Source organism: Budorcas taxicolor, chromosome 23, assembly GCF_023091745.1.
Source record: "Budorcas taxicolor isolate Tak-1 chromosome 23, Takin1.1, whole genome shotgun sequence".
Taxonomy (NCBI): Eukaryota; Metazoa; Chordata; class Mammalia; order Artiodactyla; family Bovidae; genus Budorcas; species Budorcas taxicolor.
The window spans coordinates 36432883-36459170 of NC_068932.1; the positions used below are offsets into that span (position 1 = coordinate 36432883).

Below are 26288 nucleotides of genomic sequence, written 5' to 3' on the forward strand. Positions count from 1 at the left end.
TTGAAAGAGGGACGGACTGCAGGCTGTTCAGAGAGGGGCAAGCACAGGCCATGTATGGGGAATGCCAGGTGACTGTGTGGGTTGGAGAAAGCGTGTAAATGAGGAGAGTGATTATGCTCGGGTGGGGAAAACGAGACTGGAAAGGTGGTGAGGACCCTGAAGAGTGAGAGATTTAATCAGTGAGTAATAAGGAGCCACTAAAGGTTTTAGAGCAGGGGCAGGACAGCATCAGAGCTGTTGTTGACCCAAAGCAAACTGGACTAAAGGGAGGGAGACTGGAAGCCAGGAGGCTGAGAACAGAGCTCAGGTCTCAAGGTGAGGGAGCTCGTACAAGGATAGAGAGTTCTGGGAAGACAGAGAGGGGATGATTGGGAGGAACCACCCAGAAGGAGAACCAAGCCAAATGGCCTCACTGGTGAGCAGGCGCCAGGGCACCCCACAGGTTTCAAGCTGGGGAGTCTGGAGGAGAGAGTGCCCCTCACAGATGCCAGCAGTCCCGGCCAAGAAGTAGGCAGGAGGAAACATGGAGAGCTTTATTTGAAAGTGCTGGCATTGAACTCCCAGGATGGGCTTGAAGGTGCAAGCCAGGAAGAGATTCAGGCAAGAAACAGACCCGGGCGCCCCCATCCTGGGTGACAGTCACAGTGGCAGGTGGATGAGAGCGCTGATCAGAACGGCTCTCATCAGAACGGCTCTGATGGAGGGAAGGGACCATATCCTGCATGTCTGTGTGCTGAAGAGGAGCCAGGAGCCAGGAGGGGTGAATGCAGACTGGAAGATGCGACGGGATTAGATCCTGAAACCGATGGGAAGTGTGATGGAGCAAAGAGCGGGTAGGTTGAGCCCCAGAAAAGCTTCCATCCTCCTCAGAGACAGAAAAAAGGAGAAAAGTAAAGAGAGTGGAGAAGACAGGTGACTGGATGCTTCTCCCTTCTTTGGGGCCACAGCAGCGAAGCCCTGGCTGCCAGGGGACAGGATGCTGTCTCCTCTACCAGGTCCTGGCTCAGCAGGTGGCTCCAGTCCTGCCACGTGACCCCTACAAGCAGCCTCTGGGGGAGACACAGTGCACTAGGGGAAGAGCATCTTTCTCCCCAGCCTGCCCTCTGGGGGAGGTGGCGGCTCTCCTGGCTGGGCTCACACCTGCCGCCGCCATCACAGTCCGGATGGAGAGCCAACCTTCACCTAGACCTGCCTCGCAGATGGGGCTGGAGTCATCCCTGGCCAGTTTCCCAGTCAAGCCCCATCCACCCAGGGAGCCAAGTCCCCATGGTGACCCTGCTGAGATGCAGAGATGATCACCGTCCCAGGCTGACATTGGTGCCTGGACCAGGGATGCGTTCCACACACAACCTTTCAGAAATAGGTTTTCCAGGACTATGAACACTGACATTTCCAGCAGGTAATGGAATTCCAGAGTTTTTGCCCTTCAAATGTTCAATTCTCCATTCCTATTTAAATATAAAAAATTAAACTTTCTCATTCATAATTCTGTCAGTCTGGATCAAAGTGATATTAATATGTTCTGACTGAAATAAAATTCAGGTAGAACCTTCCTCCAAAATCTCTACAATTACTAAGATAACACCCCTAGAGACCCTGAACTCTGTGAAGGCTTTGTAAGAATTCCTCCCCAGCAAGTTCAAAGTTATTTCTGCTCCTTTCTCTTTTGTCAATTTTCACTGTATGACTCTCCCTTTAGAGATAAATTTCTTAAAACAACAGTACAGAAGCCGATAAATGTTGATTCTAGTTTATGGGGGCTTTCCTGCTGGCTCAGATGGTAAAGAATCTGCCTGCAGTGCAGGTTTGATCCCTGGGTTGGGAAGAGCCCCTAGAGAAGGGAGTGGTAACCCACTCCAGTATTCTTGTTTGATCCCTGGGTCAAGAAGATCCCCTGGAGAAGGGAATGGTAACCCACTCCAGTATTGTTGCCTGGAAAATCCCATGGACAGAGGAGCCTATGGTCCATGGGGTCACAAAGAGTTGGACACGACTTAGTGACTAAATAATAAGAAAGCACTTGATAGGAAATCTCACCACATTTGCACACACACTCTGAGAAGCAGGTACTGCATTATCCCCATTTCACAGATGAGGAAACTGAGCTTTAGAAGGTTCATCAATTGCCTGAAAGTGAAGTGAAGTGTAGTTGCTCAGTCGTGTCCCACCTTTTGCGACCCAATGGACTATAGCCTATCAGTCTCCTCTGTCCATGGGATTTCCCAGGCAAGACTACTGGAGTGGGTTGCCATTTCCTTTTCCAGAGGATCTTCCCAACCCAGGGATCGAACCCTGGTCTCCCACCTTGTAGGCAGACACTTTACTGTCTGAGCCACCAGGGAAGTCCTTTGCCTGAGGTCACACAGAGAGAGACCTGGATCTCCTCCATCACAAACATCCTGTAAGTCAGTGCCTCTTGCCAAGGCGGCATGCTGGAAGTTTCCAACATACTCTCTAGGCCCTTTCCCAAACCAACTAAGTCAGAATTAAACCAATGACTTTACAGACCAGGAACCTGAAGCCCAGAGATCAGAAGTGGCTTGCCCAAAGTGGCATGGTGAGATTAGGCCAAGCAGGGCCAGAATCCAGGAAAAGACCTGCCTACTAAGTACCATTCATCTGCTCATTGGATTATTCCCTCTCCCCTCCCCCAGAGTCCTCCCCCAAGTCTCCATAGTGACAAGTGACTGGCGCTAGCCCCTGCCCCTCTGATGCTCACCTCATCACATGGATGCATTCTGGCTCCTTGGTGAAGCTGTAGGCATAGCCGCTGGACGTCGTCCCGAAGTCAATGGCCACCACCACGAGAAATGTCTGCTGCTCAGAGACGTTCGGGTCGGCATCATTCTGCAGATACACCAAGTGGGGTACAGGGTGTGGGTGGGGGCAGTCAAGCCCAGCTTTCTGGAAGGTTCCACCCTGCCCCACTGTGCACCCACTGCAGACAGAAGGACATTCCACGTTTGGTTCAAGTCTGCCACATGGTGACCCCTGGGGAGAGGACATGCCTGCCTCCTGTCCACGCCGCACCCCCACCCCCGACCAACTCAGGGAGAAATGGAGGGTCCTCCTGAGTGGAGGGCCAGGCCAGGTCACTGGGGAGGTCACCTGCCTACACATGTGCACCACATCCTTTATCAACCATGCGTGAACGTGGCAAATTACAGAAACACTTCCATTTGAACCAGAAGCCAGTGGTTCCCCTTCCCCCCACTGGCCTCCCCCAGGCCCTACACAGACCTCCAGACCCTGCTCAGCTGTGCCCTGTGTACCTGCCAGGTGACCCCTCCATCTGCCTGGGTGTGTGGGGCAGGGGTGTAGGGCTCAGCATACCAGGAACCCTGCCCAGTCCTGCCACAGTCAGCCACGTGACCCTTGGGGCCCAGAGCCTTTCCTCATCTGTCAAGTGAGTAGGTCAAGTCATTCCAGATTTCCCCCTAAAATTTAGACTTCCTTATCAACACCCACAGAACTTCAAATTATACCAATCAACTTGGGATCTGAAGAGTATTGATTGGTTAGAGCAGGGGGTGACAGCCCCACCTACCTGGCCTTTCGTCACACTGCGCCCCATCCCCTTAGGTGACCCTGAAGCTTTTCCAGGGAACCCTCGGGGTACAGAGTTTGAAAATCAGAGGACCCGGCTCTTCGGTGCCCAAGCCTCTCAGTTTTCCCAAGCCAGAGGGAGTTCCAGAATGCACGCCTTTCCATGGAAGCCAGGACAGTGCCGGGAAAACCAGGACAAGCTGGCGTCCCTCCTCAGTGATGGCTCTGAAGTTCTCAGCAGTGTCTTCTTTGCAGGTCTGAGCAGCTCGTATAAAACCGCCCTTCCCTCCACGTACTTCTCTCTGGTTGGCTACATGTGAGCACCTTGAACAGCTGCCCCACAATATCCATCTGGGGCAACGTGGGAACCAATGCCCAGTCTCTAGCGCCCCCCTCCCAATACCCCCTCCAGCCACTCCCACACCGCCCAGGCAAGCTGGTACAGAAGCAGCTACAGCCACAGCTTTTGGTCACAGCACTTAACTGCACTGGAAAAACCACTGCTTTTCACTGATTCGCCCACCGGCCAGATGTGGCTGCATCCTCCCAAGAGGGTGCCCTGCAGTCTCTGAACCCTGAATCTTTAAAGAGCTGCTCCCCCCTGCCTGCTCATGTTATCCACACCCAGGCCAATGGCTGCAGAAGCACCAGTCACACCATGGAAAGCCTTTTCTGACCCAGAGTAGGGAAAGCCGACTCAGAAAGCAAAGGTGATCAGCACATACATTCCCCCCTCCCTACCCCCTCCACACATACATGCTTCTTACCACAATGTGGGAAGGGGACAGAGGTGTTATTCCTGTGTCCCCCAGGCTCCGGGCCGGAGATGAATATGCAGACGTGGGGGCCGTTTCTGAAAGGAAAGACAAGTGCATCCTTAGAGGTGGTGCAGGCTGAGCTGGAGAGCTGAAATGAGGACTGCGTGGCTTTGCTCCTGCAGGGAGTGTTCTCATCCTTGGAAAGCCAGCTTATGTGGGGCCAGGCTGAACTCCACCCAGAACAGTAGGGTATCTGATCTGGTTGCCCCATATTTGGTATTTAAAACTTGAACAAATGAGATGCTCCTCTTCTCCCAGTGACCACCAAGCCTCTCACTAAGTGCAGTCAATCTCTCAGCACTTAACACAGAGGCTGCCCAGTCCCTAAACCTACCTTCTGTAGAGCCCATTCTTAACCCAGGCACCACTGTATGGACCAGAGAAGACTGTAGCCCCCCTGAGATGATGTGCAAATTTTGCGTTCATTTTCTTGGAAGGTCATCCACAGCCTTCAGGTTTCCGAAGGGTTATGGGACCCCATCCAAGATTAACAACCCTAATCACCAGAACAGAGGACAGGGGTTCGACTTCCAAAACTTCTTTGCTTAGTAGAGGCATCACCTCCTCCCTCCTTCCTGCATGAGGCCCTGCCAGAACACAGGGAACTCGCTTGCTTCAGCAATGCTGAAGGGTTTGGACATTCAGTAAGAAAAACCACAGCAGAAAGACAGATAGATTAGCGTTCCTGGGCCCACAGTCAGGGTCCCACAACAGACAGAGGTCAAGAGAGAAAAGAGCCAGGAGCGAGGCAGCCTGAACATCATTTGGTCGATTCCCCTGCTGCTCTTCCAATTATTCAGACAACTTCTGAAACCCTGCCAGAGCCCCATGGCTCTCCCCCAGGGATGAGTTCCCAAGGGGGAGTCGTCCCCGGCCCTGGTCAGTGCTGGAAGCTCCATCCCCTCTCCCTGCCCACTGCCCGGGACTGAGATCCTTCAGGGCAGCAGATCAAGGATGGTGGGCTTCCCCTGGAGAGGTGATGGCCAGGCTCTTGGCATCGACAAGTCCCAGGTACCATCCAAGGAGTTCTGCAAATACTGCTCCATTCAGTATATAGACTAATTACTTCCTGGGAAAAAATGAGTAATTTGCTACAACAATATATGGTCAAGGAAACCCAGAGTCTATGAGGTATCTGAGAAAGACCTGTCTGCTTCTGGGGAGGCACCAGGAGTGGCTCCATCTGCATCTGCTGCCAAATCACTTTGGTTAATCCCACGCGCTTACTGATCTCTTTTCCTGCTTGGTGAGAACTCAAACAGCATCATTACAGTGGGTGCCAAACGAGTTGAGGGAATAAAAGGAATCATGAACGAGGGAATGCAAAGCCTCGAATCTGCACAGCCACCTCCCCACTCTGCAGGCATCTGTTCCCTCTCCTCCCGATGAGGCTCAGTTCCAACCTTTGGGAGAAAGGTGCAGAAGCAAGTTAAGTACAGAGACCAAAAATCAACCTGTGGGGGAAAGGACTTAAACAGACATTTCTCCAGAGAAGATATGCTAATGGTTGATAAGCACGTGAAAGAGGCTAAACTCATTAGTCAATAGGGAAATCAAAACCACAATGAGATTCTGCTTCATACTTCCTAGGATGGCTACAATATATATATATTTTTTAAGTAAATAGCAAATGCTGGCAAGGATGTGGAAATATTGAAACCCCCTGTATATATCTTGTGGGAATGCAAAATGGTACAGCTGCTGTGATAAACAGTTTGGTAGTTTCTTAAAATGTGAGATATAGTCTTACCATAGACCCAGTCCTTTCCTAGGAATTCCACTCCTGCGTACCTACCCAAAAGAATTGAAAACAAGGATGCTTGTATGTGCACGTTCACTGCAGCATTATTTACAAAAACCAAAAAGTGAAAACCACCCAAGTAAACATCAACAGATAAATGGATAACAAAAATATGGTACATCCATTCAATGGATTATTATTCGGCTGTAAAAAGGAATGAAATTCTTATAGATGATACACTGTGGATGAACCAGAAAAAATTATGCTAAGTGAAATAAGCTGGACACAAAAGGGACAAACATCACCTCATACTCAGAACAGGCAAATGAAATGTAGATAGCCAATACGAAAACAGAATAGGCAAATTCATAGAGACAGACAGTAGATTAGAGGTAGTCAGGAGCTGAGGGAGCAAAGACGGATGGGGAATACAAAATTTCCATTTTGGATGATGAAAAAGTTTTAGAAAGAGCAGTAATGGTTACACAACATTGTGAATGTATTGATGCCACTGATTTGCACACCTTCAAATGGTTAAAATGGAAAATTTTATGTTATATATACTTTACCACAGTAAAAAAATTATTTAAAAAAAACCAACTTGCTCATCTGAGAGAGGAAGCAGTTTCAGGTTCTACTAGCATCCTGGCTCAATGGTCTTGAAAAGAAAATGGAGACATAAGCCTGGCTCCTGGACCAGCCCACAAACTTCAGCTTCTTTGCTCATCACCCAGCACAGGGTACCTCCTTCCATAAAAGCAGGGGAAGTTCAGCATCTCTGCTACTGAGAAGTCTGCCCTGCCCCCACCACCCCTGGGGCAGGCGGCATCAGAGAGATGCCATCCTGTACCTGGAGCCACCCTCTCTCCACCTGCTACCTGGAAGGCCTGGGGCCATGTGTCCATATTTGCACAGAAGGTCTTGGAGGAAACCAAATGTCTAATTGCCCAGAAAATCTGGTGTTGGCAATTAGCAAACAAGCTATTATCAGCAGACAAACTATCCACCCCGCTGACTGCTTGGGTCTAATTATTCCATCACTCAGCCCTTCTCAGAGCATGGCCCACTGACTTGTAAAAGAACATGTGTTGGGCCACACCCAGAACACATGCCTTGGGCCCCAGGAGGACTCCGGGATATGTGAGGACAAGAATCAAAGATTTTTTTTGGTTCTCCCAGTACCTCCTTCCATCTCCCTCCCACCCTGCCTCTGGTTCAGTGGAAATAAATCATTTGACATGATCGCTCAGCCAGGCCTAGAGGCAATTGAACTTCACGGCTGTTCTCCATTAGAAATTAAAATGCAGCTACATTGTGTGATGATTTAAAACTGATTTGCATGGAGAGTATGGAGGAGTAAGATCTTTATAGACATTTGCATATGAAGCACGCCCCTATCTGTAGCTCTATGGATCCCAAATCAACGATAATTCACCAGTTTATGTGCATCGATCAACCACAGGAATATACAGAGTCTGCAGTGACGACTTTGTTCTCAAGCTAATATTTCTTTTAACTATTTAAGATGTCAAAGGTGCTCAAAGATTCTTAGGGAAAAGAATATGGAAATCACTACTTTAGCCCCTGAGGGATGTGTTGTTTTCTGATGTGCTAATAATTCCAACCAATCTTTCCAATTTTTTTTAACGTATTTCTGTTTAATTTGAGGATAATTGCTTTACAATGTTATGTGGATTTCTGCCATATATCAACATGAATCAGCCACAGGTCTGTCTCCTCCCTCTTGAACCTCCCTCCCACCTCCCACTGCATCCCACCTCTTTAGGTTGTCACAGAGCACTGGGTTTCAGCTCCCTGTGGCACACAGCAAATTTCCACTGGCTACCTATGCTTCAATGCCAACCAATCTTGAGAGCTTTCACTTAATAGGTGATTAAAAAGACAACAGGGTCAGTGGAATATTATCTGTTGTTCTGTGGATAATTGGCAGATCTAAGCTAATAGTACCCACTCTAGTACTCTTGCCTGGAGAATCCCATGGATGGAGGAGCCTGGTAGGCTGCAGTCCATGGGGTCACTAAGAGTCAGACACGACTTCACTTTCACTTTCACTTTTCATTTTCATGCATTGGAGAAGGAAATGGCAACCCACTCCAGTGTTCTTGCCTGGAGAATCCCAGGGACGAGGGAGCCTGGTGGGCTGCCGTCTATGGGGTTGCACAGAGTCAGACACGACTGAAGCGCCTTAGCAGCAGCAGCAGCAAGAGAGAGTTGATAACATGGAATGTCTAGCGTACAAGGTACGTCCTGTGTATTCTGGCTACCAGTTAAACCTGGGCCATTATCTACAGTAAGAAACACCAACTGCCATTAATTGTGACCCTGTTTATGCTTCTCTGTAAAGCCTATATAATAACACCTGCCCTGAGATGCCTCCCACCTACACGATATCCCAGTTCAGTACACATGGAGTGACTTGGGCATTTCAGGAGCAGAGGAGAAAGGCAATGCTAAAAGTCTGACAAGAATAGAGAATTTTAGAGTGCAGGTTTGGAAGAGAGAAAGGAAACGGATGAAAATAAAACTGATGCCCATCTGCAGAGGTAGGGATAAGTGCTGGTAAAACAGATTAAAGAAAAAATGCTTTACCAGAAGTGTGGTCCAGGGCAGAGCCGAGGCATCTGGGAGTTCTAAGAAATACCTACTCCGCTGTTTCAACTAGATTAAACAGATCCTCAAAACATCTTCCATTTCAAGCACTATGTACCCTGAAATGCAGTAACATAGAGGGATTTGATGATTTCACATCATGGAATCAGAAAAACACAGAATATTTCAAGAATGCGAAGTACCAGCCATAGAATTAAGCGGAGGAGGAAGAGATCGGAAGCTTTCTACCACCAGAAAATAATCCTCAGGTCGTTTTGACATTAGTCATAGATGATTTACCATTACTTAGGTCATTTACCTACTCTGTATCTTTTTTAGTTTAGTGAATATAAAAATAAATCTGAGTTTTCCTCTAGAGCTCGTTATGCAGAGTGAAGCAAGTCAGAAAGAGAAAAACAAGTGTCATGTATTAATGCGTATATATGGAATCTAGACAGATGGTACTGATAACCCTATTTGCAGGGCAGGAATAGAGGCTCATAGACAATGGACTCATGGACAGAGCAGGGGCAGGACAGGGTGGGATGAACTGAGAGAGTAACATTGAAATACTGATATATACATTACCATATATAAAATAGGTAGCTAATGGGAAGTTTGCCACAGGACTAGAAAAGGTCAGTTTTCATTCCAACCCCAAAGAAAGGCAATGCCAAAGAATGCTCAAACCACCACACAATTGCACTCATCTCACATGCTAGTAAAGTCATGCTCAAAACTCTCTAAGGCAGGCTTCAGCAATACATGAACCGTGAACGTCCTGATGTTCAAGCTGGTTTTAGAAAAGGCAGAGGAACCAGAGATCAAATTGCCAGCATCTGCTGGATCATGGAAAAAGCAAGAGAGTTCCAGAAAAACATCTATTTCTGCTTTATTGACTATGCCAAAGCCTTTGACTGTGTGGATCACAATAAACTGTGGAAAATTCTTCAAGAGATGGGAATACCAAACCACCTGACCTGCCTCTTGAGAAACCTATATGCAGGTCAGGAAGCAACAGTTAGAACTGGACATGGAACAACAGACTGATTCCACATAGGAAAGGGAGTATGTCAAGGCTGTGTGTTGTCACCCTGCTTATTTAACTTATATGCAGAGTACATCACGAGAAATGCTGGGCTGGAAGAAGCACAAGCTGGAGTCAAGATTGCCAGGAGAAATATCAATAACCTCAGATATGCAGATGACACCACCCTTATGGCAGAAAGTGAATAGGAACTCAAAGGCTCTTGATGAAAGTGAAAGAGGAGAGTGAAAAAGTTGGCTTAAAGCTCAACATTCAGAAAACTAACATCATGGCATCTGGTCCCATCACTTCATGGGAAATAGATGGGGAAACAGTAGAAACAGTGTCAGACTTTATTTTTGGGGGCTCCAAAATCACTGCAGATGGTGATTGCAGCCATGAAATTAAAAGACGCTTACTCCTTGGAAGGAAAGTTATGACCAACCTGGATAGCATATTCAAAAGCAGAGACATTACTTTGCCAACAAAGGTCCATCTAATCAAGGCTATGGTTTTTCCAGTGGTCATGTATGGATGTGAGAGTTCTGAGCGCTGAAGAATTGATGCTTTTGCACTGTGGTGTTGGAGAAGACTACTGAGAGTCCCTTGGACTGCAAGGAGATCCAACCAGTCCATTCTAAAGGAGATCAGCCCTGGGTGTTCTTTGGAAGGAATGATGCTAAAGCTGAAACTCCAATACTTTGGCCACCTCATGCAAAGAGTTGACTCATTGGAAAAGACTCTGATGCTGGGAGGGATTGGGGGCAGGAGGAGAAGGGGACGACCGAGGATGAGATGGCTGGATGGCATCACGGACTCGATGAACATGAGTTTGAGTGAACTCCGGGAGTTGGTGATGGACAGGGAGGCCTGGTGTACTGGGATTCATGGGGTCACAAAGAGTCAGACAGGACTCAGCGACTGAACTGAACTGAATGGGAAGTTGCGTATAACACGGGGAGCTCAACCCGGTGCTCTGTGACAATCTAGAGGGGGTGAATGGAGTGGGAAGCAGGTTCAAGAAGCAGGGGACATATGCATACCTATGGCCGATTTATGTTGATGTATCCCAGAAACCAACACAATATTGTAAAACAATTATCCTCCAATTAAAAATAATTTTTTTAAAAAAGAAAAATAATGAAAGAGTATCTGTAACATTTTAAATAAATAAACACACGTGTTCCTAAGTTCACTCTTAAGTTGTGACTCAGCCCCCAAAACATTCTTCAACCAAGTCACTTAAAAAATAATTTTTGCAGCAAAGAGGAATATATAAATAAATGAAAATATTTATGCCGCCAAGTAGAGGATATCAGTAAGTAAAAATTGGACTCAACCAACAAGTCTCCTGCCGCAGGATTTTTTAGACCCCAAAGCAGGTGACAGAGGAGGAACGAGTTGAACTTGTGAGGTTAATACTCATCACTTGCCTTAACGGTGTAATAATTAAAATACAGGCTTCATCAGAGTTCCTGCTATAAAATGCGAGACATGTAAAAGCCAGACACCTTTTTATTTGCTCCTGGCTCTAATGGCTTTAATCAAAGCAGACGCTCCTAAAATAAAAAATAGTCGACAAAAAAACCTCAGGGACAGCCATAATTCATGAATGTGCTTGTTGTTCTCTGCTGGAGACATTAGTCAGCAAATGGCCGTGAGCAGAATCGTGGACTTTCTGAGATACATTAAATCGATCCTGCTCCATAAATACATTTTAAAAGATGAAGACAGAACCGTTGGGCTGACGTTATTTTACAAGGCTCCAGGCTCATACGAAATGACAGGTGGTCTCAACTCAAACAATGGTGACTCCCCAGATTTTTCAAACAGGCCTCCTTGCTAGCTTTCAGATTTATGTTCTATCACACAAATGCTGAACTTCCAAAGGGTTTTTAAGATCTAGTCCTTACGATTTCTAAAACTGTGATATATATGCTCATTTCTTTTCTCCTGTAACAGTGAAACAACGGGTATTTGCTGACAGTTGCCTAAAATCAGGCTCTTTGAAAAAAAAGCTCTCCCTTTCTTTCTCCTTATATCCCCTCCTTTTAGTATCATCTTTGAAAATTGATCAGTCCAAGGTCATGTGTAGGTTACTGGCAAATACCTTTTAAGAAGGAAAATAAAAATTTTTTATTACCCCGTAACAGACTGCATGGCTAGCTGAACTAATGCATTATTACCGTAAACTCAACTTCCATTTCAGTAAATAATTTATGGGTTTTTTTTTTAATCACCATGGTTGATGTTTAGAGTAAATGGAAATTTTATTGGTGTGAACCAGGAGACCCTCCAAGCTTCAAAGAACACTGAGTGTAAAATAGCTTCTCTCTGCTGAATAATAATGACAGAAATAAGCATTTACAGTGGCAGAAAAAGCAGCATCAGGCAGTGCGGGCCTGCATCAACCCATCCTAACACTGAGCAGCATTTTCCAGTAACCCTCCCAGTCACTAAATGGTTGAGGAGATGAGATGCCCCAGTGAGAGAGACCTGAGCAGTGAGGTTTCCCCAGAGGCAGTGAGATCCCCAAGTTCCTGCAACCTCAGACCATGAGTGGGGCACAGTTCATAATTTCTCTCTTAACCACAAGTTCACAGGCACTTGTGTCCAGGCAGCTGCTGTGGGGAGCTGAGGAAATGCCTTATAAACCAACAAGCTTTCCTATTAATTTTCACGAATTATATGCAGCAACCTCACAGCCCCTGCCCACTAGGACCCAGCATTTGGAGAGGCTCCACCAGATCACCCCATCTTAAGATACTTCTCTTTCACTTGGCTTCTCTTTCACAGACTTTGGGCTCATCTGGGCAAAGCCATGCCTTCTTTATCTCTGATTCCTCAGCTCATGACCTGTTACAGGCACTCAGTATATGTTGGATGGATAAATGGTTTGATAGATGGACATATGGAAGAATGGATGGATGGATGGATGGATGGATGGGTGGGTGGTTAGAGGGTATATGAGTGGTTAGGTGGGTGGGTGGGTGGGTGAGTAGATGGCTGAGTGGGTGGATGGATAGATGGGTAGTTGTGTGGGTAGATGGATGGATGGATGGATGGATGGGTGGGTGGATAGATGGGTGCTTGAGTGGGTAGACAGAGGGGTGGGTGGATATTTCTATGTGTGCCCAAAAGTGGACTCAGTGACAATCTATAGACTTAGAGGGCCACTGAGGTCTTTCCAATTGAGGCATCAAACATCCCCTCCCCTGGGTCAGGATATATTAGTAATTAACATGCTGAGTTACCCCCAACAATGTAGGCATACATGTGTGCATGTGTGACGAAATCCATCTCTCCTCAGATGTCCCCTTTGGTCAATGCAACCACCATAGCTCCCAGAAGGGGAATCTCCTAGATTACTCCTTGCCTTCTCACTGCACTCCCAAGCTCTGTCATTCCTACTTCTTAGCATCTCTCACAGTCATCCTTCCTCTGCAACCTCACCATCACAATGTTGGTCCAGACCCTGCTGACCCATATCAGGGTTCCCGCACCACCTCTCTCTGTCTCCCCACTCTGAGTCTCTCCATCCAAGTCAGGATTCCCTGCAGTCAGAGGCAGCTGGTCAGAGCTGAGGTCTGCTCACATTACTTGACCAGGCTAGGGCCTTCTGTTTCCATCCCCCACAGGATAAATCTAGCATACAGCTCACACCCGGGCCTTTAAAAGTCCATTCCACCACCCTCTGCAGCCTCATCTCCCTCCATCGCCCTCAGCCCTGACCCCATCTAGTCCTTTCACTTTTGTGTGGACTTTAAAGACTCTGAAACACGTGTGCTCTATCCAGCCTCCTGACCTTTGCACATACCATTCCCCTGCCTGGAGTGCACCCCACTTCCACCTCATCCTCCTGGGAACTCCCTCTCCGAAAGTCAGTCCCCTCTGTTTGTGGGAGAGGAGATTTCTCTGTTCTCTCCAAACAGAGGAGAGAGGAGCTTGCTCATCAGCACCTGGGGACTGACCGGCTAAACCCAGACTTGTGGACACACTAAGGGCAACAGCCAGTTTTCATCAGGAAATAAGTTACAAGGAGGAGGGGAAACTATAGATCAAAGGGTCTCAAACTCTGAAATGCATCAGAATCACCTGGAGCACTTATTAAAACATATGTGCAGACCTCCCTCCCCTCAAAGTTTCTACTCCGGTGGGTCTGGAGATGCTGAGTAAAGGCATTTCTAGTGAGTCAGCAGGCCATCTGGATCAGCCCCAGAAATAGACTGCCATAGCTCAAAAGAAAGACAAAGCAACTCCAGTCACTGAAATGCTTGGGGCTTTAATGGACCATGATTCAGATGAACAACAAAATTTAAAAGACAACTGGAAATGTAAAGACTGACCAGACATTGATAACATGAAGAAATTACTGCTAATGGTGGAATTATGTAATTTTTAAGAGTAGTTATCCACTAGCGAACCATTCTGAAATATTTACAGATGAAACAACACGATATCTAGGATGCTCATCAAAATAATACGGGAGGGGAGGGACAGAGATTAAACGATATTGGCCACAAACTGATAGTGATTGAACCTGGTGACAGATTCATGGGGGACTGAATACCTTATTTGCCCTCCTTCTGTATGCTTTAAACTTTGATAAAAGAGTAGGGGTTTTCATATACCAGTTTCATGTCCATCTCCCTCCTGCTGAGAGGGTGCGACTGATGTTTTTCTTATGCTGTGTTATCAGTGAAAGCACCTGGCCCATATACGGTAGGTGCTCCAGACATTTGTCAAGTGAATGAGCAAGCGAGTAAGAATATATGTTCACTTAAACCTAGTATGTGGACTTTAAAGGCCTAGGAATGTTTCAGACCCAGGTCACCAGTGGGTGAAGGGTACAGGTCCAGGTGGTTTCTCAGGAGCTGGGGCTGTGGGGACAGCCCTTGAAGGAGTCTGAATTTCAGCAGGTGCCACCAGATCCCCTTGCAGGCAGCAAAGCAGACGTCCAGCCACCAGCTGAGCGGCTCCCACTCTGAGGCGGGCTCCTGCCCAGCTTCAGATACAAGGGCCTCCTAGACTGAAACAAGTTCTGCAAGCTCAGGGTCTCAGAGGAGGCAGGGGCTGCCCCACACACACACTTCTGGGTCCCTCCATGCTCTGAGAAATCAAGAGCCACCCCTGTAGATAGGCAGGGTTTCTCCAAGCCCAGGACACACCCTCTGAGCTGTGTTCAGACCCGCTGGGCTCCCAAGCCTCCGTGAAGGCCTTGGCGTCTCCTCCCTCCGCCTGAGGAACGGCCAGCAGCAATGCCAATGCCGATGTCACCCTGTGACCCTTTGTGCTTAAAGAACAAACGCCAGAAAGGGAGGGGGTGTCCCGCGGGGAGGGGCTGCAGGCAGCGTGTCCTCCAGGTTCAGGCAGAGCAGTCAGCCTGGGCCACAGGCTCGAGGGCCGTGTCTCCCCAGAATCAGGGCGGCTTGAGAACAGGAGCGACACTGAAGTTGGCTCCTTGGCCACCGTTCTCAGATGAAAGTAAGGAAGCAAAATGGCTCCCGGTGAGGATGCAGAACACGGCGCAGCAGGTGGAGAGCCTGGACGCCAGCTTGTGAGCCTGGAGAAACGACCTCACCTCGCAGGCACATCTTCTCTCCGTGAAGTGGGAATTCAGGTTCTCAGGGCCTCTGTCACTACTATCTCAATGAGCAAAAGAGGTAAACCCTTGGAAATAGATAACAAGCGTCACTCACCATTAGATGAACTCCTTCATGGAGTCAGATATTTATGTCTGGTTGTTGTTTTTTTTTTAATTTAGGCTATTTTGCAAGTTTATTAAACTCAAATTATTAATTTGAAATTATTAGAATACAAACTCAGAAATCTATTAGGAAAGCTGTCATGGTCGGTGCTCACTGAACGCGAGCTTCATGCCATGCTAACAGCAGCTTTTAAAGGTGGCTCAGATGATAAAGAACCTGCCTGCAATGCAGGAGACCCCGGGTTTGATCCTTGGGTCAGGAAGATTCCCTGGAGAAGGGAATGGCTACCCACTCCAGTATTCTTAGGCTTCCCTGGTGGCTACCCACTCCAGTATTCTGGCCTGGAGAATTCCATGGGCTATATAGTCCATGGGGTTGTAAAGAGTTGGACACGACTGAGTGACTTTCACTTAAGAGTTTTACAAGTGTGGCTGGAGGAAGCCTGGGCTTCCCAAGTGGTGTAAAAAAAAAAAAAAAAAAACCTGCCTGCCAATGCAAGAGACATAAAAAATGTGGGTTCAATCTCTGGGTGGGGCAGATCCCCTGGAGGGGTCATGGCAACCCACTCTAGTATTCCTGCCTGGAGAATCCCATGGACAGAGGAGCCTGGTTAGCTAGTCAGTGGGGCCCACAAAGAGTTGGACACAACTGAAGCAACTTAGCACACACGCATGCAGGAAGCCTGCTATTTAGGGGGCTGGAAGTACTGTCATCATTCCCACTCAATGGATGAAAAACTAAGTATGGTCTAAAAGGTTAAGAAAGAAGCCCGCACTGTTCGGATGAGGCCCAAATGAATTCAGAGCTCACCACTTCTGAGCCTGTACCCCTGCACCCAGTACCAGGTCCCACACAGGTACTGTTTCTCTTGAAAGCTGAAACTACGAGAGAGGTGTAACCGTAAATCCCGATTTCAGAAGCAGGGGAAGTCAGGGGGTCACAATCACAGGGCATCTCCAAGCCCCAGCAGCTGTCTCTGCCTCCAGGCTCAGAAGACTGCGTGGTTTGCCCCTCCTTGGGCTCCACAGCCTCATGGGGCTCTCCATTTCAAAAATAATAATTCTTCTAATGCAAATACCAGGGTGGGAGGAACTATGATAACCCAGAGGTTCAGAGTCAGGAAAGTCCAGCTCAAGTCCTAGTATGGCTGCTTCCCAGAGACATGCCCTAAAATGAACTACTGAGCCTGTTCAAACCTCAGTTTTCTCACCTGGAAAATGGAGAGGGGAGGGATCATGATGATGGTGATACATTGTGATGATCATTGCCAAATAACACATGAATAAATGAAATAATGTCTACAAGACCTGGCGCATGGCATGTGCCTAAGTTATAAAAGCGAAAGTCGCTCAGTCATGTCCAACTCTTCAGGACCCAATGGACTCTACAGTCCATGAAATTCTCCAGGTCAGAATACTGGAGTGGGTAGCCTTTCCCTTCTCCAGGGGATCTTCCCAACCCAGGGATTAAACTCAGGTCTCCCACATTGCAGGTGGATTCTTTACCAGCTAAGCCACCAGAGAAGCCCAAGGATACTGGAGTGGGTAGCCTATTCCTTCTCCAGCAGACTCAGGAATCGAACCAGGGTGCCCTGCATTGCAAGTGGATTCTTTACCAACTGAGCTATCAGGGAAGCTCTACCTAGATGGTATTTATTATCCTCTCCACCATCATCATCAAATAGGTCCAACAGCTGTTAAGAAAAAACAGCCATGTGCTTATACCAGGGGACAGGCAGAGCCCTCACTTATGCACAAGGGCAGCAAATGCATTTCCTTTACATCAGGCTTCTCTGGGCTTGTTAATCAAGGATAAAATGTCTCACCAGATAGAAACTTGGCAAACAGAACCTTCAGGAAAGCTCTTAATGATGGGAAACCTGAGGGCTTTGCTGCCATGGGTAAGGGAGACTGTCTGACCCTGACTTCCCGCTCAGGCCATCTGCTCATCTCAGGAGCACTTTCAGAATAACCAAGGAGAACTTGGGAAGCCACGTGGTCCTTTTCACCGGGCAATTAAACTCAGGCCTTCTTGGCCTCTGTTGAGTTGGCCACAAACTTCATTCGGACTTTTTGTGACATCTCATGGAGAAACCCAAACAAACTTTTTAAGCAACCTAATACAACGAAGCACATTTTTGAACTGACCAGGTTAAAAAAAGAATCACTCTCCAACCAAGGAAAAGATTGCATTTGCCTGGCACCTGGAAGGCCAGGGATTAGACTTCCCCAGTTTCTCTGCGAACAGCCAGGACAGCTCAACCCACAGAGGCCACAACACAGCTGGCACTGACTCTACTGAGACTAAAGCCAGGGGCAACGGCACTCCAGCTTGTTGGTCTCCCCTGGACAGGCATCATTCACCTCCCAGACGCTCACCGTCTGTCCCTGGGGAAGGGAGAAGAGGGAGAAGCAGAATGGGGGGTAAGGGTTGATGAGACAGACAGCTGGTTCACTCCCCTTAGCTGAACCCTCTGATACAGAGAACTGTGCCACCTCCAGGCAGGGAGGACTGCCCTTAGCCCACTTGCTCCCCAAACCAGAACCCAAGCACTAACCTGCTGCACTCTGCCAGGGTCTGAGAGCTGAGATTTATGCACCTTACATACCCCTCTAAGGAGTGTATTGATAGAAGAAATGTCCCCAAACAGTGGCGCAGTTTGTGCCCTGCACAAAGGCACTCACCTTGGGGGATATCTCTCAAGCAGGACTACATCCACCCCTGGGCAGGGGTGCCATTTTCTTACCACAAAGCGGCCCTCCAAAGCCATGCACTGAAGAGCTATGTTGCCCAGAATGAACACCTTATTCTAATTTTTGCACCCAGAGCAGATCTATTTCTAATTCATCAAAAAGCACCATGAAAGGCAGCCATGGCACTCTATTCTCAAAAAAGGGAAGGAAATGCCTGGGAAGGTACTGAATTTCACATCCCTAGAGGAGCTCAAGCGGAAGCCAGGCAACCATTCCTCCATAGAAGATCAACAGAGGGTCAGAAAAAAAGGAATCGGGACTGGGGAGGAGCAGATACCAGGCTGTATGGATTAAGGCTTTCAACCAAGATTCACTGCACACAGGCCTCACTGTCCACTGGGAGCTGCAGAAGCTCTGTGGCACTGCTGTGAAGCTCAGGAGTGTTGGACCTGTTGGGACTGGTTCAAATCTCAGCTCAGTTACTTACTGATCTGTGTGTATAGCCGCATCCACTAAGTCGATTCGGTTGTGTCTGACTCTTTGTGACCCTAGGACTATAGCTCATCAGGCTCCTCTGTCCATGGGATTTTCCAGGCAAGAATACTGGAGTGGGTTGCCAGGGGATCTTCCCTATCCAAGGATAGAACCCATGTCTCCTGTGGCTCCTGCACTGCAGGCAGATTCTTTACCACTGAACCACCAGAGAAGCCTCTCCCTTTTTAACTAAACACCAGTTTTATATGACTGGGGGGAGAGGTGTGACTCTTCCCAAGATCCAGGGTAGATCCTGAGTAGTCTGAACCAACCATGGGAACTCCTATCCCCTTCCAATGATGGATATGGGAATGGGTTTGTGACCCACCATTCTGGCTGATGGAGCATGAAGGGAAGTCTTGAAGCATGAAGCTTGGAGCATGAAGGAGGCTCCGGGGAAAGAAATGCCCTGACCCTCAAGTGAGCGCAAGAGGCCAGTACCTGTGGCTGCCATCTTGCCACCAGCCCAAGATGCAGCCAGCATAGAAAGAACCTCCATTTATCCTTCGTGTGGGGGGCGGGGGTCTATGAGCTGCTGAATACCTGCTTTGGAGCCCACTAGATCTCTGAATTTCCCATTCATTGTGATAACTGATTTCCTCCTCTAGAAACAAGATAAAGTCAGGTTTTCCATGCTTTGCAGCTAAAAACCGATTCATAGTGTGCAAGCTTGAACAAATAACTAAACTTCTCTGCGGTTCAGTTTTCCTTCCATATTAAACAGGGATAATAATAACTTTTACTTCCTGGAATTAATAAGAATTCAATAAGAATAATGCAGGTCAAGGTCTTAACAAGGGTAACTATTATTCCTTATGGTGTCTCATTTTATCTTTACAAACAACCCAGCGAGGTAAGAAATAGGTAGTTATTAGTCCCATTTAACAGCAGAGGAAACCAAGGCAGAGAGAGGGTAAGCATATCCCCCAAATCTCACAGCTAGTAGGTAACTGTCTCCAGTGCCCAAGCTCCTTCTCTCCACCACCTTCCAGTCCTGAGGTTCCATGACCCTAGGACTGGCCCAAACCTGTACCATTGGTAACTTGCAGCAAAGAGCAGTGAAAACTCAGAGCTCTGTGTGGAATGGGAATTTGGAGGGATTGCTAACGGATATGAGTTTCTTTTGGGCTTCCCAGGTGGTGCTAGTGGTAAAGAACCTGTGTGCCAATGCAGGGGACCTAAGAGACAAGGGTTCGATTCCTGGTTCAGGAGGATCCCTTGGAGATGGAAATGGCAACCCACTCCACTATTCTTGCCTGGAGAATCCCATGGACAGAGGAGCTTGGCGCACACGACTGAAATAACTGAGCATGCACACATGAGTTTCTTTGAGGGGTAAAGAAATTGGAATTTGATAGTGGGGATGGTTGCAGAACCTTGTGAATATACTAAAACCACTGAATTGTTTTAAAGGCGAATTTTATAATATGTGAATTATATCCCAATTAAAAAAAAATCAGAGACCTGCAGGAAACCACCTTGTAAGGACAACTGTCCCCTAATTAGCCTGCCCTCAGGAGCACAGCGCTCCTTCCTGGGGTGGCATCAGCTGCTTCAGCCACCCTGACTGCCGCTCCCTCCCTGGACAGAGGCCAACCTTTCTGACAAGGCAGGGTTCAGCAATTCTCCCGGGATGCCTGCTGACGACAGCCAGGCTGGGGGCAACAGCTGGCACCGGTCTGTCCCCAGACACCCCACTCTTTAGCAACATAAGAATGTGGGCACAGAGCAGGGTCAGTGCCCCAAGTCACCGGCTGTGTCTTCACTTTTCCCCTAGATGCTCTGAAGCCGGCTGGCTAGACTCCCAAGGGCCAGGCATTCCGACAGAGAACTGCGGACAGAGGGCTTACCGATGCTTCCCCTCAGATAAGCAGTTTCAAGGGATTCTAGAATAAACAGCAGGATAAGTGCCCAATATCCTGCAGCCACACTAACCCTTGACAGGAGTCACAGCCTCATCTTAGCAAGAGGGCCAAGTGCAGCGGAGTGAAAACAGTTTTCTGTTAATTATTCACAAGTGCCTGTGGACTGGGCCTGGGTCCTGGGCTGAGCAATACTCAGGAATCTGTCTGAGAAATTCCTGCTTCCAAAATATAAAGGAAAAGAGAAGAGAAAGACCACAAAAGGGCTCAAAAGAGCCCCTGGGGAGGTCCAGCATGGCCCATCCACTGCAGCCTGAAGCAAGGCTTTCAAGGAGGCAACCAAATGCCCTCAGCACAGGCAGCCTGGCACCTACCCATCACAGACCACTCCTCATATGCTGGGTGAAGACTTCATGTCAGCTGGAGGGAGAGAAAGTCTTACCAGAGACCTTTTAAGACTAAGTGTGAACTCCCTAATTCTTATTTTATACAAAACCTTCACATGCACTGACATTCTCACAAAGATGGAATCAGTAAACCGGAACTTAGATTTTGCTAAATTAAGTTTACATGGCACAATTTCAAGAGTAACTATGCTTGAAAAGAGTTAAAATAGATCTAACTTCCAGAGCAGTCATGGGAGATTTAAAAAAAGAAGAAGAAGAAAGAAAAACTAGTGGACAATTCCCCTAGGACAGAATTTGCTCAGAAGTTTGTGTTAGTCGCTCAGTCGTGTCTGACTCTTTGCTACGGCATGAACTGTCGCCCACCAGGCTCCTCTGTCCATGGGATTCTCCAGGCAAGAATACTGGGGTGGGTAGCCGTTCCCTTCTCCAGGGGATCTTCCCAACCCAGGGATCGAACCCAGGTCTCCTGCAGTGCAGGCAGATTCTTTACCATCTGAGTCACCAGGGAAGCCCCGAAGAAATTAAACACCAAAGAGTATAAATATTCTTCTCCCAAAGAACATAAAGACCATCTTAGGTACTTTTCCCAAGAATGAGGCTTACTTACTTCCTCAGGCTACTCCACAGAGCAGCAGGAAACCCTAAGCCCCAGGACCCAGAGGGTCCCCCAGAGCACCCCAAGACCCACATAAGGCCGAGCAGCTATGATGACCTGGCAGAGCCTCCCCACCGAGACACCAGAGCCAGCTCCTGTCCCAGACCAAGCAGGTTCTGACCACGGAACTTTGATCCATTTTCTCGTATGAACTTAAAGCAAGTCAAATTATAATGAAAACAAAACAGCAAAACTCCTGGTGTGAATCGCTACAGCAGGGTAGGAGGAAACACACCACAAACCCCTGCTAATCCCTGTACTGCCCCCCGCCCACCCCCACCATGCTGCAATGCAAACGTAAGTCCTTCCAAACCCTCTCCTAAGCTGAGGAGGGGACAGCAAGCATCAAAACCATGTGAATCTCAGGAAATAATACACATATTATGTTTAGGGGCCATGAGGAGGCCACACAGAGGGCCCCAGATGCCAAAACACTCAGCTCCAACTCGGGTGCCCACACCCTAGTGCACGCCTGGTATTCGGGCCATGTGGCTTCCCAGGATCCCTTGTTCCACTCTCTAGCGCCTGGACAGGCAAGAACCAAGGGCTAAGGAATGGAACTTTGTACCCTGGCTGCTACCTATGGCTGGCCAGCTGCCCAACCTCAGGCTTAAGAAGCCATCCCACCCTCCACAAGCCCAGAGAGGTGTTTCTTGGCTTTCCATTGCTTCTGCACCAAGGCTCTGTCCCTCCTGGCACCCAGATCTGCTCACTGCATTAAGTCTAACCATACGCCGTGACGGCTTCAGACTTCATCGTTATCTTTAACAGCTCTGCCTGGAACTCAGTTAATCAGCGGCCACCTCCTCTTCGGAGCAGAATGGTCCAGATGCAGAGTGACCAGCGTGCCTCCCACTCCCCGCACATCCCCGCCCACTGAGCTGGAATGTCTGAGCACAGGGCAGTGACCTCCGGGAGGGGCCCACAGGAATGCCTGGGGCTGGGAAAGTGGCAGCTGGTCACGGGGACATCCACACAGCCCGTTCCCCACCCCCGCCCCCGCCTTGTCTCCCTGCCCCTCTCTCTCCACAGACCTAATCCAGGAAGATCCCCAAGGTGTGGCCACAAGCCTGGGGACAGTCTGAGCTAGTGAACGAGGAGACTTCCAGAAATTAACCGTGCAGCAGGGAAGCTGGCAGGGGCCACAGGGCATCACTTCAGCATCCCAGCAAGTCCATCAGCAGAGCAGACAAGGGCCCCAGCCCCTGTGTGCCTGCCCACACCCTCCCCTGCCCCCCACCCCGGGCTGCCATTCGTCTGGTCCAGTGGTTACACATCACAGGAGTATTTAATGTGTTAGGATCCAACTCTGAGTTTTCAGGCCACTACAGAGCAAGTGATTTCCATTTAAATGTTATAATTAAGAGCACTGGAAACTTCTATCTTGCTCATGAACTCTTTATTAGACACTATGGTGAGTGCCATGGGGGACTGAGGTCGGAGGGGGCAGGCCCAGTATGGTGAGGTTCAACTGGCCTCTTGAGGGGCAAATTTGCTGAGTGGGAGGGAGCTCTAGGCAGACAGAAGAGCACAAGCAATGACACAGCGGTGTAGAGCTTCCCAGAGGCCTTGCACCCTGCCTCCAGGCTGCCCCCCCGATTGCATCACAACCACCAATCTCATCAGGTTACTCCCAGCCTCAGGCACCTGCCCTGGCTCTCCTCCGCCCTTCGTATCAGACCTAACTCTTTAACCAATCAGACAGCTCCATTAGCCTCTCATCACTGCCTCCCCCATCATGACAGCCCCCAGACAACCCCTGCACCAGCTGGGCTGTGTTCTCTGCCATCTGGGAAGCCATCTGCCATCCCCCTGGCCCGCTTGTGCACCCGTGTGCAGGGAGAAAAGACCCCCACTAACCTTCCCATAGGAGTAGCTGACCCTCGTGGCTGCCCTCCAACCAGGCACAGCTTTGAGCTACTCTGCCAGGGGTGGGAAATGGGATCAAGGTCACAGAGTTAGCTGGGCTGAGAAAGAACACCTGGTTCCACCCTCACCAGCTCTGCCACAGACAGGACTCTGCCCTGGGCTCAGTTTCCACAGCTGCAAGCTGGGCTAATGACCACTCCCCATCACAGGGCTATGTGGAGACCACTAGGGAAGGCCTGTGAGAAAATGCCAGCCCCAAGCTGGGTGCGGATCAGGAGTGTGTGTGTGCTAAGTCACTTTAGTCCTATTTGACTTTGTGACCCCATGGACTGTAGCCCGCCAGGCTCCTCTGTCCGTGGGATTCTCCAGGCAAGAACACTGGAGGGGGTTGCCATGCCCTCCTCCAGGGGATCATTCCCAACCCAGGGATTGGACCCATGTCTCTTATGTCTCCTGCACTGGCAGACAGGTTCCTTACCACCAATGCCACCTGGGAAGCCCCAAGAAGCACAGGCACACCCATCATCCCTGGGGCCAGGGCACACACCTGCTGGCTGAGGTTCTCCACCTGAGAGCCACTAAGCCGCCTGCCCTGGACCAGAGGAAGCCCTCCCCCACCACGTGTGCACCCCAGAAACCACTGCAGGCAAGTGAGGTGGCCAGCCGGGCTGAGCCGCGCTTGTGCTTCACAACCCCAGCATTTCTGCTTGAGCTGACCATCCCCACCCTGTGAGCCAGCAACTCCATCACCAGGACTCTACCCAAGAGAAACGAGTCTGTGTACACATCCACCAAAGGATCTGTTCCAGAAGGTTCACAGCAGGCTTTTCATCATTACCAAAACCCGGAAACAATCCAAACATCCGTTCACAGAACAGATGAACCAAGTATGGTGTGGCTGTACACTGAAATGCTACTTAGCAATGAAAAGGGAGCACAATCCAATACACCCAGCAACACGAACAAACCTCAGAAGCACTGTGTTGAATGGAAGACCTTGAACATGAAAGAACAGAGGCTCTAAGCTTCTAATCATATGAAGTTCAGGTACATGTAAGGTGAAAGGTGTCATCATTAGAACAATGGTTAACTCACAGCAGAGATAGACAGAGACTGGAATGGGGCATAAGAGAACTTTCTAGAATGATGAAGATGTCCTCTGTCTTGCCTAGCATGGCAGTTATGCAGTGTATCTGCCTCCTACTGCTGCTTTCAAAAATTATCACAAACTCAGTGACTTCAAACCAGACAGTGCTGGAGGTAAGAAGTCTGACACAGGTCTCACCAGGCCAAAATCAAATAGGACTACATTTCTCCTTCTGAAGGTTCCAGGGGAAAATCCATTCCGTTGCCTTTCCCAGCTTCTAGAGGACACCTGCATTCCTTGGATTGTGTCCCCTGGCTCCTTCTTAAAAGCCAGCAGCATAGCACCTCCCAATCTCTGACTCTGACCCTCCTGCCTCCTCTTTTATGTATAAGGACCCTTGGGGTTACACTGAGCCCACCCCGATAATCCAGGACAATCTCTCCTTCTCAAACCCCTTAATGGAATCACACCTGCAAATTCCCTTTGGCGGTGCAAGGTACCACATCTGAATGTCCCGGGGAGTAGGACATGGACATCCTGAAGGGCGATCACTGGGCTCATCACGCGAGTATCAGTTCAGTTCAGTCACTCAGTCATGTCCGACTCTTTGTGACCCCAAAGACTGCAGCGTGCCAGGCCTCCCTGTCCATCACCAACTCCCAGAGCTTGCTCAAACTCATGTCCACTGAGTCAGTGATGCCATCCAACCATCTCATCCTCTGTTGTCGTCCCCTTCTCCTCTTGCATTCAGTCTTGCCCAGCATCAGGGTCTTTTCCAGTGAGTCGGTTCTTGGCAACAGGTGGCCAAAGTATTGGAGCTTCAGCATCAGTCCTTCCAATGAATTTTCAGGACTGATTTCCTTTAGGATTGACTGCTTTGATCTTCTTGCAGTCCAAGGGACTCTCAAGAGTCTTCTCCAACACCACGGTTCAAAAGCGTCAATTCTTCGGCACTCAGCTTTCTTTACAGTCCAACTCTCACATCCATACACAGCTACTACTTGTGTATACCACACAAGTATATGCTGTGTGTGTGTATATATATGTGTGTGTGTATGTATATAAATATATACATGTGTGTGTGGATAAAAACCCATGAACTGCACACTTAACATGTGTAGGGTTACTGTATGTAAATTATACCAATAATGAAAATAAACAGCATACAAGAAGGACACCTGTAACCTGGGCTGTGGGGGTTACATCTGGGGCATGGCATTGCCGGCACCATCTCACTTAATCTTCACACCTGCCCTGCATTATCAACTGCTTTCCAGAAACCGAGGCATGAGGAGATAGAAAACTTTGCTTGCAGCTGGAAGAAGGCAAAGGCAACTTGAATGCAAGCTCTGTGTGCCCCACAAGATCACTGAAGACAGCCAGGGATCCAGAGGGTGGAACTAAGGGGAGCAGTTGTCCTTTGATGACCCCCTCTTACCTACATGTGGGTACAAGAACATTCCCCCAACTCCACCCTAAGGAAAACCATGTGAGTGGGGTGAGAAAAGAAAACTCAAGATAGGGACGGTAGAGGTGATGGGAGGCCCACACTGGGGACCCCAAGTGTGGTCCAGAGGGTCAGCCGTGCTTTAACTCCACCCAACGGAAGAATCAGAAATCCAGGTGGCTAGGTGAAATCTCTCATGCATTCTACAACATTTTATTTATTTTTTTACTTTTGTTTGTGCTGGATCTTTGCTGCTGCGTGTGGGCTTTCTCTAGTTGCAGCGA

At 48.6% G+C, this 26288-nt stretch overlaps 1 protein-coding gene across 1 annotated transcript in view; it reads right to left on the reverse strand.

Moving 5' to 3' along the window:
- The window catches only part of HSPA12A (heat shock protein family A (Hsp70) member 12A), a 158928-nt gene that overhangs the window by 26068 nt on the left and 106572 nt on the right, over positions 1–26288 (reverse strand). Inside the window, exons 2-3 of the mRNA XM_052661028.1 lie at positions 4314–4399; positions 2720–2847 (exon numbers count right to left, since the gene is read on the reverse strand). Of these exons, the coding sequence (XP_052516988.1) occupies positions 2720–2847; positions 4314–4399 (214 nt within the window). The remainder of the gene's footprint in view (positions 1–2719; positions 2848–4313; positions 4400–26288) is intronic.